Raw genomic sequence first — 14,921 nt, forward strand, 5'->3', positions numbered from 1 at the left:
GAAGTAATTTGAAATAAGTGCATTTTTTTCAGTCTAGTTAATTTGAAAAGAAAAATCCTTGCAGTTGATAGAAACCTAAATGATAAAGGTAACATACAACTATTAAAGAAATTTCTTCATCAAATTGTGGGCTTAGAGCAAAGAGCAATAGCGAATTGTAGTAGACTAGTAAGAGTAACATCAAATTATTTCAATTACAATGTATTATTTCTTAAACATAAAAGTTTGTCATTAAAAAGTCTCTTAGTGGGCTAAGAAATGATAATTTAGAATAGTTACCTTTGACATGGATTATTTTTAAAAAAGGGGGTGACCCATATTTGCCCCCCTGTGTGAGCCATAATTGCCCCCCCCCCTGTGTGAGCCATAATTGCCCCCTGTGTGAGCCATAATTGCCCCCTGTGTGAGCCATAATTGCCCCCTGTGTGAGCCATAATTGCCCCCTGTGTGAGCCATAATTGCCCCCTGTGTGAGCCATAATTGCCCCCATGTGTGAGCCATAATTGCCCCCATGTGTGAGCCATAATTGCCCCCATGTGTGAGCCATAATTGCCCCCATGTGTGAGCCATAATTGCCCCCATGTGTGAGCCATAATTGCCCTGATCCCGGGTAACTCCTCATCACTCATTTAATTTAAAATAAATAACGTAATTTTAGGTAAAGGGATTATTTGAATAATTTCTAAATTGTATAAGCTTACTCCCCATGCCAAATTAAAACACTTTATCTTTTATACTTAAGAAAATATTAAGATACAGTCGGACCTCCATATATCGAAGTAGCAAATTGCCGGAAAAAAATTTGATATATAGAAATTTCGATATATGGAAACTCTTATTTTATCATAAAAGTGTCCTAAAACATTAAAATAAAAGCTAATTTTCGTGAATGAAACCCAATTTATAATTTATACGAGTATCGGATTAAATGAAAGTTAATTAAATAATTAACAGAAATTACATTTTTACGCCAACCATACATCTTCATATTCTTCAGCAATTCAACTTTATCGCAACATTAGGGGTTTTCGTTTTAACAATGCAGGCCGAGGACTGCTGATGGTCTTTGAAAAAAGTGAGAAAGGTGACAAATTTGAAAACAAAAGTGACTAAAAGGTGACCAAAAGCAATTTGTTAAGAATTAAAAAAACAGAAAAGGATTATCCCTTTTTACTGACTTTTACCAAAATAGCCCTATATGCTTTTTGTAAAGATTTCTACAGTTTCACTTTCAATATATGTTTCAATTTTTTCCATTTTCTTAGTTTCTTCTTCACAATCCTTTCTTTTTTGCTCTTCTTTTTGCTTCTGTTTCAATTCCAAATCCTTTTTCCTTTCACATTCATCCATGTATGTTGTGTAATTTACGTGTGCTTGTTGTGCACATTTAATTATTTCTGGACCAATTGGTAAAGAAAGCAAATGAGGATATTCTTTTTTACGTCTTTAACTATAAATATGCTGTTTAAAAATATTTCAGTCCTTGTTGTCTTATTTTCACCAAAAAGGTGCTTTGAAATAGAAAATAGTCTTAATGTCAGCATTACCATGTGATAATGCAAGTGAAGCAGGGTTGGCAAGGTTTTGGACACTACGGTAAAAACCATGTTAAAAACCCTGGTTTTTACCCTCTTGTCCAAAACCCTAGTGTCTAAAACTATATTTAAAAAAAATAGTATTGTGTGAGAAAACATCAAAAAACAGAATAAAATGTATCAAAGTAATGTTTTATATTGAACATTTATTCAATGAGAACCTTCAACTTACTTATGCAGCTGATTTTAATCTAGTTGCATAGGAGTTGAATTCTTGATAAAAATTTCAATTTTTATGCATACGTTTATTTTTGATAATAGGAACAAAATTTCCCTATGTTTATACATGTGTGCAAATGAAAGCAGGGTTGGCAAGGTTTTTACCATCCTGTTCAAAAGCCTTGTGTCTGAATATGTCCAAAACTATTTTGTGAGAAAATATCAAAAACAGAACAAAAAGTGTCAAAATTATTTTATTGACTATTTAATATATTTATTCAATGTGAACATTCAGGTATAAATATATATGTAACTTATTTATGCAGCTGATTTTAATCTAGTTAAGTAGGAATTAAATTCTTCATTAAAAATTTCAATTTGTATGCAGGAGTTTTTTTTTTTTGCATAAACTAAATTTTTTTACATTTATGCGTGTGTGCAAAAGAAAGTGTTCAAAATATAGTGCAATAGACTTAAATGCAATAAATTACAATTTTTTTTAGTTACAGAATGTATATTAAAAACGTAAACTAAAAAAAAGAATAGCACAAGTTTTATAATATAAGTGTTTAATCATCAATTTCTTGTTCTTTAATCTAAGATTTAAAAAATGATTTTTGTTAAAAAATCATGTAAAACTTATTTGCAAAAACCATTTAAAAAAATTAGCTTTTTGCACCTAAATATTGTACATTTAATAATATTCCTTTGCGTTATGAATGGAACTGAAATTAGTTGTCTTGGTAGTGTTATGAATTTCCTTTCAAAACTCTACCAACTGTTAAATAAGTTTTTGTAAAAAAGTTATTCCCAATTTTTTTTAAGTAAAATGTTTTTTAAATGAACATTTTGAAGAAAAATATTATCAAATACTGATTAATTAAACCTCATTAATATCTTTATTTATGCATCATGAATACTGCAGTGAAAACGAATTGATTAGATTACACCCCTTTAACTTTAGCCTAGTTTTGGACAGCTTAAGGCAGTTTCGGACACTTTTGGACAGTTTTGGAAGGTAAAAACCACCTGTCCTGTCCTAAACCAGTTTTGGACAGTCCAAAACCCAACCCTGAAGTGAAGCTTTTATCACCTTAGAAACATTAGATTATTGGAAGTTGAGTCCTTTTTTGAAATGTGCTGCTGCCAGTAGATATCAATGGTTTTGTTTTCGGATGCTTCATCATCTTTTTCCAGCTGCAAAAGTTTCCATTCATCTTGCAACTTATTGAGTGGAACATTAAAAGGCATGATTTTGGCAACCTTTATCAAATCCTTACAGCTTCTAGATTTACTTCTCTCTTTTGGATCCAAAAATTTAAAACTTTTCAGTAACCCGTTTGATATGCAACTTTTTTCCATTACATACTTGCATGCAGTCACACAATGCTTTTTAACAGCTCTTAAAAACATAACCTTTTCATTTTCTTTCAGTTTTGACAGTTCATCTGTCCCCTCTCCACTAACAACAAGATCTTCAAGAGGTAGTCTGTTACCAACTGCAAACAGTTTATTCGTGTCTACATTTAAAAAATCAACTTACTTTATAACAAAGGCTTTTATAACCCGAGCCATAAAAGTCTGAACAATGGTCTATTTCTTGGTACAATTTATGTATCATAAGTGCTTGGCATTGAAAGCGTTTCGTGAACTGCATAAACAAATCAGCAGATGAAAAGATAAAATGCAGCTCGCTTTTATAGAAGGTCTTTTTAAAATATTTGCAACAGCTTTATATGACCTGCATTGCATAGCTGAATTCTTTTTCAAAGCACATGTTTTAAAAAATACTGAAGAGCATCCCACTGTTCCAGTAGTCTGTTTGCTGCAAGTCCAAGGGTAAGCCAATGGGTAGTTGTGTTTCAGGAACTTGCGATGAGGTGTATTTAGTTGAGCTTGCACTTCTTCGAAGTCCTCCTAACGGGAAGGCCAACCATCAAAATAGCTATAAGTACTAAGAAGAAGTTCAGATGCTTCTTCACCTAAATACTGCAATGCTTTGACATACGCATTATGCATTGTATGAATACTGCAAGTATTAATATTTATTAGGCTTTTTTCTCGTGTCTCAAGGATAATAGTGTCAAACAGCCTAAAAACCTTTTTATTAACATAAGGACCATCCAAAGGAAAGCATGAGACATTTGTTCATGGATAATTACTCTCGGTAAGTGCTTCACATAGCTTCTCAATCGAAATTTCACCAACTGCCTTGCCCAAGAAGAAAGTTTTGAGATGCCTTGTTGTGATGCAACATTGGCTTTCAGACCAATATTTTATTGTTCGTTGCAGTTCTTTTTTGTCTTTCACATTGGTAGTTTCATCAAAGCTCAAAGTATAATAGGATAAACATGCTTCCTTTAACATACATTCCCGAAAATAAGGAGCAAGTCTATCTGTAGAAGGGATAGAAAGACTGGTTCTGCTCATAGGGTGCAATTGCAAGCGATAAAAAAATTCCCCGATATCCCGGTAGCATAGCTATTTTTCTTAAACAACAACAAGGTGGGGAGGGGGGCATATTTAAGGCTATTTTTTAATTAATTTCACTATTAAAGCTATCATTCAGATACTTTTCAAAGATTTATTTTTAAAAAAAAAATCCTAAGACGCATTTCAAGAAAGGTGACAAAAGTTGCAAAAGGTGACTAAAAGTAACCAAATTTTCAAAAGGTGACTAAAGGTGACCGACTCCTCGGCCTGAACAATGTGATCGAGAGAAAAGTAAAAAATCAATCTACTTAACTTAAATGATTTTTACTGAAGCTAAGAAGACTAGAAATGATAATCAATAAACAAAAGGGATAATTTGAAACTGATTTTACAGGTTTATTGGTTACAGCTAAGATTTGAAATAAACTTGAGGGAATTTAAGAACTTCAGTCGGAACAACGACGTAACTACACACCCTTCAACCCCAGATTTCTTATGAGTTCCGTAACAACCTTTAGCAAGTGTAATTTTCTCCTCTAGCCTTCATTTTTCATGAGACAAACAGTCTAAAGTGGAAAAAAAATCTACGAATGTCTCAAATTTTTTTTCCCGATAGATATATAGAGATTTTTTCGATACATAGAAATAATTTTTCTATATAATGAACATAGAAATTTGCTAGGATTTCGATAAGTAGAAAATTTCGATATGTGGAAGTTCGATATATATGGAGGTTCGACTGTATTATGGTATTTTGACCCATAATTGCCCCCCCCCCTTTGACCCTACATACTAATTTTATTTCAATGCAAGATATACATTATCTTTAACATTTTAAGCCAAATAATACTAAATCTTATAATTTCACTCAAATGCTATAATAATCAACGACTTTAATTAGAAACCATATTGCAATGACCTTAATTATAGGCTTTCAAACAGATCTATAATCACATGCAATCAGGGTTGCCAGACGTCCCAGATTTCAAGGGACAGTCCCGTATTTTTAAAAATCGTCCCGCGTCCTGGGGAACTTCCATACGAGACACTTAAAGTCCCGTATTCTAGCTAATAACATTTCACAAAATGCGACATTATTTTAAGGGGGAAAAAATAAGTAAAACAAAAAGTGTGAAATAAAGAGCAATAAGAAAATTATGTGGCAGCAAACGCAAAAATTATTTTCATTTGGTTTTTGTTTTGGCGACAGACCATGAGGATCCGAATGGTTGCTTTTTCTTTGCTCATAGACTAAGGCTAAAAATATATCTCTGTGCATTCGTCGTAAATCACAATGAAAACAATTTTTATACTTCGGTCGGCGGTATTGCGTAAGGTTTAATGCTTTGTTGCGATTGAATTTTACAGATTTATCATGAAGAGATGTTCTACGTCGGAAAGCACCCCTTAAAAACACCAAGTTATTGCCCGCAATCTAAAAGATACCCCCCCCCCCCTTCACTCCTTGATGCCTGTCCCGTATTTATCGTTCTTAAATCTGGCAACCCTGCATGCAATATACCAGACAGAACGGTTATTACATCTAGAGATTAGTTTTTCTTCCTGTTAGAACTTGCCAGTCTCTGGATGTGTAATAATCGGGCTGCCTGGTATAGTGCATGTAGTTCTGCCTCAGCCCTCGCTTAAGGGCGATGCCTCACTGCTAATGATCCATAACCTTTTATAAATTTATCTTTTTTCATGGCATGGAAGAGAGTTGTACTAATTTGATATCAATCAAACAGATCTTTTTCCTGCATCATTTTTTCCTTGGTATTTTGATGTTGATAATATATTCCGTTACAAGGTGATTATCACTAAAAAAACATTGATCGCAAGTTTTAATTAACATGCATTGCATCATCAACAAGAGTCCGCATAGTATTCAACTTTTTATCTTTGTTCAAGGCAAAATGGGATTTGTTAAAAAATATCGAAAACCCATTTTAACCGATTTGAACCACGTGAGGTAATTTGGACAAACCGGTTTTATCCGGTGGTTAAACACATTGGAACTTTATTATCAACGGCGAAAGAAACGTTACCACTGACTTTTAATTACCAAAAAAGTTTTCAGACAAAAATGAATAATTTCGCCGATTCTGCGTACACAGACCAGGAGTATCTTTTAAGTTTTATTCCATGCATGCGGAATCGAAAGATTCTTTAGAAATATACAGTTTTAGGAATAAAAGCGTTTGTAAAATTGAAACCACAAACATCATTGTTGTAATATAAGGAAAACCATAAGTTATATTAAAACTTACTTCGAGGAAGCTCTGGATCCATCATAACCGATGTTGAACTCCGTAGAAGTCATTTTGAAAGTAATTCTTTGATGTATCTACAACAAAAGACACGTAAGGAATAAAACAATGCTCTATGAACAAAGCTCTTGTTTGGGAGCTCAAGAGCTAAATTACAACTAAAGCTTTGAGGAGTTTTAAGCGAGAAATAATTCGTAATTTAAAGCAAAATTCCAAAGAGGATGAATCATGAGGTCACTCACTTCTCTTCAAATTGTCCGAAGCAGAGCCAGACGAGTGATTTCAACGGCTGAGTCACGAACTCACGAGCAAGAAGGAAAACCAATTTCCTACAACTGTCAGAATTTGAAAGTTGAAAAGGCGCCCTCTGCTGTGCATTGTACCAATTTCAAACCGCATATGCAAATACAATGGTTGCGTTCGACGAACCTCACCGGTCGACCGGTAAATAACCAGTTACTAACCGCGTCGTTCTATGATCAAACGGTTACTGCAGCGGTTATTATTCTAAGCAGTTGATTGGTTAATTGGAGCACGTGATCATTGGTTGTCACGTGATTAACTAACCGGTCGCTCTCGGTCGTGCTCGTCGAACGCACTCAATATAATTACACATTCTGTCAGAAACAATATAATATATTTAAAGAATTAAAGTTCTTGACCTTTTCACAAGCTACAATATATAAAACAATTTTGGCAATCAAAGAACTCTGTGGTCAATCCCCGCGGGTGGATTGGGTTTTATTTCCTTCTCTTGTGTTGTGAATCTGTCCTGTGTCTGGAGGCAAAGTGCTTTGTAAGCAGTCATACGTATGTTAAACTGTATAGCTTCTGTATAAATGAATAAAGAAGGCTCGGAAAAACTTGAAAACGTATAGGGACTCTAACGGTATGCTCGCATAGAGCAGCCTGTCGATCATGGTTAACCGGTGACTAATCAGGTGCGTTGTAGCTTGCGTTCGACGAGCCTCACCGGTCTACCGGAAAGTAGCCGGTACTAACCGCATTGTTCTTGAGAGCTACCGGTTAACTGGTTGCTTCCGATGTCGTTTTATGAGCCGATTGATCTACCGGTCGACCGCAACTCTAGCTGGTTGATTGGTTGATGGAACCACGTGACATTTTTGATCAATTATATCGCTTTGGACGAAGCCTCTAATCAAGAGACACAAACCTTGCGTTCGACAAACCTCCTCGGTCGACGGTAAGTAACCGGTTACTAACCGCAGTGTTCTGTGATCACCGGTTACCGCACCGGTTACCATTCTAATCAGTTGATTAGTTGATTGGAGCAAGTGATCATTAGCTGTCACGTGGTTAACTAACCGGTCGCTACCGTCGTGCTCGTCGAATGTAAGCAAAATAGAAAAAATAAATAAATAATTAAATAAAAAAAATTGTAATGAAGTTTTTCACTGAATTAAAAAAAAATCCCTTGAGGAATATCAAAATAATAATACTAATAATAATGTTTTGGATTAGTGACCACAATGCTTTCAAAGACAACAGTGGACTTAATATTTTTCTACAAATATGAAATACTCTTCAGGGGTGTCCATGCAAACTAGGGGCGGGGGTGTCATGCCCAGGGGTGATAGTGGTATCCCTCAAATTCTGCGGTGTACCTCTCAAAGCAAGACTCGCTGAAATAAAATTAAAAATCCTTTAAACGAATCCTTGATAACATTTTTAGTGGCACAGTTTGCGCCGTATCCCCCCCCCCCTCTGATCATTATATTCATTGTAGTTAAAACGTAGATCTACAACAACTATAGTCTGTTGCGGAGATTACAAAATTTTCATTCAAAATCTTTTATGCACCAGTCATGTTCCCTTACTTTTTCTTGTCAGAGTACTACACTATGTGAAAGATTAACACTATGAGACACCAGAATAATTATTTTATGCTTATATCTGATTTTAGATGAAAATATATTTTCTGTCGTCGAAGTACGATTTTCTGTAATACATTGTTATTGTTAATAAGATGTATAAGTTTAAAAGAAAATATCTAGGAGCTTGGTACGGTATTATACACTAAAAAATAAGTACAGGAGTTTTTGATTACAACACTCAAAAATTGCACTTAATCTAAAAACCTTTGTATTATGTTAATTTTAAAGCAGCTAATAATTTTCAAATTAAAATTATTATTTTTAACTACTTAAAACATCTTTCACGCGTGTTGGTAAAGACCAAAAATTTCAATGAGATGTCTTGTCAGATGCAGATTTCGAATTCGCGCCGTACCTACCATTTTTGAACAAAATTCGCTAAATTTGGCGGCTGAACTTGAAATTTCGACAAACTTGAAGACCTCATATTTCGATAACGGGGTCGAGAGGGCACGGAATTTTTGTGCAATAAACATGTTTTAGGATGCTCTTTCAAATGCTACCAATTTCGATTTTTTTCGAATTTGCTTGATCGTGTGGTTTTTTGGGTGAGGGGTAAAATGAGCGAAAATAGGTTGGTAGGTTAGACTTTGCTACCAGTTTCTCATGATGATGAATATGTAACTCTCGATGAGGTTATTAAAAAAAATGACTGTGTCCAACAGAGGATTACTCTTGCAATTTTCAAATTTTTATTTTACATTAAATTTTGCTGCTTGTTTTAAATTCAAATGCATTCAAAAGTATCACTTGTCATTAATACTAGTTAAATAAAATTTTCATCTCTAAAATCTATTTCGCTTATTTTTTCCTTACCCCCCCCCCCCCCCCCCGATGAAATCCTGGCTACGCCACGGATTCTGAGGTTTAAAAAAAAAGTCAGTACTGTCCCACATGGACTATATCGCTGGTAAAAGATGCCTGTAGCTTTTTTAACATCGTTATTAAAAAAGCTAAAACCGGTGGGAAACATTCGCGCTCGACGACAGGAATTCATGACACCAAAACGCCGATGTTTTAAGTATGATTTTTTTCAATAAAATTCAAAATGTAACTTCCTTCCTTTTTTTTTTCTTTTGCGAATAGTGGTGAAACATTCCCTAACAAATGATTATTATTTGTTTATGAAATCATGGCTCCCCCTCAAAAAAGACTTGATGTAACAACACAACTGTAGTTCAGAATCCCACACCCTGTTTCCATGAATATATTCATGGTATAGTTTCCATGAATATACTCATGGAAACTTTTGTCAGAATTCAGCTGTGAAAAATTAATAATTTAAATAGTACATTTTCTGGCCATGGAAGGCTTGATCCCACGACAGTGGCTCATCTAGGATGGGGCGGAGGGAGCGGTCCGCTCCGGGCGGCAATAACCCTTTTGATGTGGAAAAAAAATAAACGCATTTTTCAAATTTTTAAAAAAAAAGGAAATTATGGTTTTAATATGTTACTGCAAGCAAAAAGAAAACCTTCGAAATGTAAGACTTTTTTTATCCCTACCAGATTAAAATTACTTTGATACAAAACTTTCTTCTTTCTTGATGGCATATCAGTACAATTTCATGTTTTTTTTTTTTTTTTCTTTTTTTTTTCTTTTTTTTTTGACTGTAGACGTTAACTTCAGGAGGAAGAAAACAATGAAGTTTTTCAGTTTTCGTTTTTGAAAGAGTTAACACTGGAATTTAAGAGAGTTTCTTAAAAACCTCCTAGTGAAATATTTATTTATTTTTTTTTTAACTTCAGGAAAATGACGACAAGAGTAAGAAAGCGAGGGGGAGGTAAAAATGGTACACAAAAGAATTTATTGCTCATCACAGGAGTGACTTTATATGTTTCAGATTTTACTCTGATTTTGATTTCTCATTGATTACAAGAGTTCTCTATTTCAAAAGAATTTGTTTTCTCGCTTTTGAGAGTAGAAAATATATCCGATAACTTTGGATTACATGTTAGTCGATTGCTTATGGAATGTAAGCGAATTTAATTTTTAACCGACTTTAAAAAGGAGGTTATGATTTCGTATTGCGGCTTTTTAGGTGTGTTTTCGAGTTTATTATTCCAAGACTACTGGACCGATTTGAAATTTTTTTTTTTTTTTTTTTTTTTTTTTTTTTTTTTTTTTTTTTTTTTTTTTTTGAAGAGTATACTTTCCAGATGGTCCCATTGTAATTTGGTCTGGATCTGATAAAAGGTCCCGGAGAAATCCAAGAAACTTTAAATTTCATACGTCATGGTCACGTGGTGTTGCTGTGATCGGTGTATTTCCACACCTAAGCTTTTTGGCTTTCTCTTGAACGATATTTAATTCCCGCGGCACATGGATGATTAATTTTGTCAACGCTGCGCCGCATGGTAGTTTTTTATTATAGGTGTTACTAATGTATTTATTACTGCATAGCAAAGCAGTAAATTAAATATATTTTGCTACTTTAATAGTTAAATCAATTACTTTAATATTTTATTTACTAATAAATAACTTTATTTAAGCACTAAAATATAAAGTTCTTTATTTAATATTCCAGTTTTAAAATATATTTAGTGTTCAATTGAGGGGGAATTGAATACAGAACACCCCTCCCCTACGATTTAATTTATATTCTTCAATAATATACATTATAACTGTGTATGATTTCTGAAGTTTGACCAATATTCTGGATTTACTATTTCACGATGCCGCCAGTTCAATTTGAAATTAGGGTTACATTAATTAGCAGGTTTCAAATAGAGGAGGAGGTTCTGAACTCGTCGGATGTGTTTTTCCTTTGTACAATGTTCCATAAATACTCGAAGACACCTGTACCCAGGGGCGTGCACAGGGAGGGGGAGGGACACATGTTGACCCGGGCAGCCTGAAGGGGGCCCAATATTTTTATAACTAAGGGTGAAATATAGGGGTGAACAATATGGAGAGGGGCCCGGAAAAGTCATTTGTGATGGGCTCCAAAATTTCTGCGCACTCCCCTGCCTGTACCGATAAGGAAAAGTCTTTTTTTGTTTGAAACAACATAATTCCTCCGCGGTCTAATGTTAATCAAGTTCAGGTTTGATGAAATTGAAGGAACTCTTCAAATATCATACTCACATTTAAATCGATTTATACTTTATTAACTTTGTATATCGTCTCACTTAATAAACCGGTTTTTATGCTTTTTTTTTTGTTTAGTGGTGGTTTTGTTTAGGGGTGCTCTAACTTAGGTTCCAAATCTTTGATTTACCCTATTTGTTCTTTAGGGAAAAGTTAAGGGTAAAACAATACATTTCATGCAGTTTCCCTCACAAACGATTAAATATAAAACAAAGGTTTATACTTTCTTTACCTATAGTAAAAGAAAGTACTAAAAATATATATTATTAAGAGTAATGATAGTGAAAATTTTGAATTAAGGATTCTCTGAAGCAAACATAAAATTCATTCTAGTGGAATTTTTAATCTTCATCTATAGTGGGGCCATGTGAAGAAACATGCGACTTTTATCACGAGTTACATGACACTAATTGCGAAACATAAATTACAATTTACAATATTACAATTCTAAAATTTACAATTTTACAAATTTCAACTTAAAGCGATTTCATTTTTTTTTTTTTTAGTGACTCGTGCATTTGCTTTCGGAAAGCAAACTTTGATAAAGTTGAACAAATGATGAAGACAATTTTTTTTTGTACATACGTAGTTGCGCATTTGAAAAAGCCTTTCTTCACAGTCGTCCGAAGTCTCCGAGGCGCTCGCCGTGTTATTTACACCGCGAAAAAGCAAAAGAAAAATTACTTTTAAATTAAAAAAAATGCCTTCAATAAATACCCAGGAACTAAAAAGCAAAAAATAACTGATTACACTTACATTCTATTTACTACCCAAACATAGAAATGAAATTTATTTTACAATTCCAGTACAAAAATCAACTAAACTAAACACCGAATTATAAAATAAACACTGATTTAAATTACTATACGATGAATTATTTTAAATACTTAACTAATTATATACGATCTCTTAATTTTTAATCACCTTTTGAAGTCGGGGCCTCCTATAAACTACTACCTAACGTAACTGAGTAGGTTTAGTTTTAAAGACTAATTTTGCGTATATTTAAATAAGTGTTGAATTCAGGATTCGGTGGGTTGTCAGTTACGTTATATAGTTGTTTATAGGAGGCCCCGACTTCAAAAGGTGATTAAAAATTAAGAGATCGTATATAATTAGTTAGGTATTTAAAATAATTCATCGTATAGTAATTTAAATCATTGTTTATTTTTTAATTCGGTGTTTAGTTTAGTTGATTTTTGTACTGGAATTGTAAAATAAATTTCATTTCTATGTTTGGGTAGGAAATAGAATGTAAGTGTAATCAGTTATTTTTTGCTTTTTAGTTCCTGGGTATTTTTTGAAGGCGGTTTTTTTTTATTTAAAAGTAATTTTTCAACATTTAGTTGGGTCTCTCAACTTGGTCGAACATAGTCGACAATTGCGATATAGCGTATTCAAGTTTCTAATAATTCCGGTTGGGAACCTCTCCCAACTCCACTTTGAAGTCGAACAGCGAACATAGCTTCAAAATGTTTTTAGCAGGGAAAGCTCTAGAATCTTCCATCCCTTTTCCTCATATTATCAAAGCTAGCTTAGAAATACGATGTTAGAACTCAATGATGAGAAATTTCTGGGCAGTGCCCCGAATCCTGTCTTTTCCTCTAACGTAGTAAACAGTCAAAAAGTACAGATTTAGCCTTCAATTCTGAAAACTTTCCCGGAGAAAACTCCTAGCCTCTCATCTGAAGTCTCAACATATAGCCTAAAATTACATTTTTCAAACATCGATACTTTCAATATGAGAAAACAGCATTTGATCTCCTAACATGATCAAAGATAGCTTAAAATAGTTTTTAAGGACTTCAGTTTCGGAAATTTGCCGAGAGAAATCCCTTGTTCACCCCCTCCCCCCTCATTTAACGTGTCCAAAGATCGAAACTGCATTTTGAAAATTTTCCGAAGAAGGAAAGATCCCTTTTCCTAACGTCAGTGGCGTAGCTACAGTGTTTGCCGCCCGGGGCGGATCCTCAATTTGCCGCCCTTTCGTTGTGAAATAGCTAATACACAAAACTGTCAAACGTGTTTAAATTAAAACTAGAAATTTAATTGAAGAAAAAATAAGATCTAATACTTTCGAAAGGAAAAAAAAGGGGGGGATAAGGAAACACACTTGGAGAAAAGTCAAAAACCGAAATTTTAGTAAAGTTATTAGAAAGAGCGCGTTGGGTTTGCTCCCGATTTTTTTCAAAATTAGTCTCTTTTAGTGTTTCTTTGTTGACGTTAGAGGATCGGTGGGCAACGAAAGGAAATTTTAAGACATTTTAAAATGCAGCTTAGGCTACGTAGAAGAAGTCAAGGAAATTGGGAATGGTCAGATACTCAATGCGAAAATTTTAAGCTCTGAAATATGCAATTTTAGGCTATCTTCGGCAACGCAATTGCATGCGTATACTTACGCAGTCGTAGGCGTTAGGGTAGAAAGAAGCGTTGAGGCTTCTTACTGAAAGGTTTTTTAAATTGAAATCAATTTTAAGGGTATCTTTGGTGATTTGATTGAAAGGAGAAGGTTCGGGTTCTTTGGAAATTTTTCGGCACCGAAGTCTCAAAACAGAATTCTAGGCTGTCTTTGGTGACGTTGAGAAGTTCCCTAATGATTTAAAAAATGTTGCGAAGCCAAGCAGTTCTCTCCTGAAAAATGTCCGTAATTGACGTCCAACTTTGGGCTTTGTTTTATAATGTTAGGAGGAAGAGGGGACAGAGAGAAGTTTCCCTCTAAAAATCATTCTTAATGCTGAATACTATTTTAGACTATCTGTCAGAAGGAAGAGTTAGCGAGCTCTCCTATACTCACGCAAATTTCTAAGAAAAGTTTTTTTGGGCTATCTTTGGGACGTAAGGAAAAGGGATAAAGTGTTCTTTCCTCGGAAATTTTTCAAAATTGAAGTTTTAAAAATACAGTTTTAATCTTTTGAGACGTTAGGTGAAAGGGGAGAGCGACTAAGATATTTGTCGTGGAAAAATTCCAAAATTGAAGTCCTAAAAACGTATTATAGGCTATATTTGATCACTTTAGGAGATCAAGGACAGTCAGGGTTCAGATGCTGTTTTCACAAATTGATATTGAAGTATCCAAGCTTTAAAAACGTAATTTTAAACTAGATGTTGAGACTTTAGAAGAGAGGGTGGGAGTTTTCTCCTGGAAAGTTTTCAGAATTAAATGCCTAAATATATACTTTTTGGCTGTGTTTGCTATGTTAGAGAAAACGGTAGGGTTAGGCGCTCTGCCTAAAAATTTTTGAACATTGAGGTCTAAAAACGTATTTCTAAACTACCTTTGGTGATATCAAGAAAAGGGATAAGATATTAAAGCGCTCCCCTACCTAAAAACATTTTCGCACTGTTCGACAACAGATTGGGGGTGGGACATGTTCCCAACCGGAATTATTTGAAACTGAATACTTTAAAACGCATTTTAGACTATGTTTGGATAAGTTGAGGGTTCAACCCAAATGTTGAAAAATGAAATTCGCTTACCTTCC

The 14,921-nt window shown here is 34.1% G+C and overlaps 1 protein-coding gene across 1 annotated transcript in view; it reads right to left on the bottom strand.

Moving 5' to 3' along the window:
• LOC129218509 (uncharacterized) overlaps window positions 1-6,794 on the bottom strand; it is a 45,367-nt gene extending 38,573 nt beyond the window's left edge. Inside the window, exons 1-2 of the mRNA XM_054852797.1 lie at window positions 6,697-6,794; window positions 6,455-6,531 (exon numbers count right to left, since the gene is read on the bottom strand). Coding sequence (XP_054708772.1) covers window positions 6,455-6,507 — 53 coding nt within the window. The 5' untranslated portion in view covers window positions 6,508-6,531; window positions 6,697-6,794. The remainder of the gene's footprint in view (window positions 1-6,454; window positions 6,532-6,696) is intronic.
• Between the last annotated feature and the right edge of the window lie 8,127 nt (window positions 6,795-14,921).

This window comes from Uloborus diversus, chromosome 3 (genome assembly GCF_026930045.1).
Source record: "Uloborus diversus isolate 005 chromosome 3, Udiv.v.3.1, whole genome shotgun sequence".
Classification (NCBI taxonomy): Eukaryota; Metazoa; Arthropoda; class Arachnida; order Araneae; family Uloboridae; genus Uloborus; species Uloborus diversus.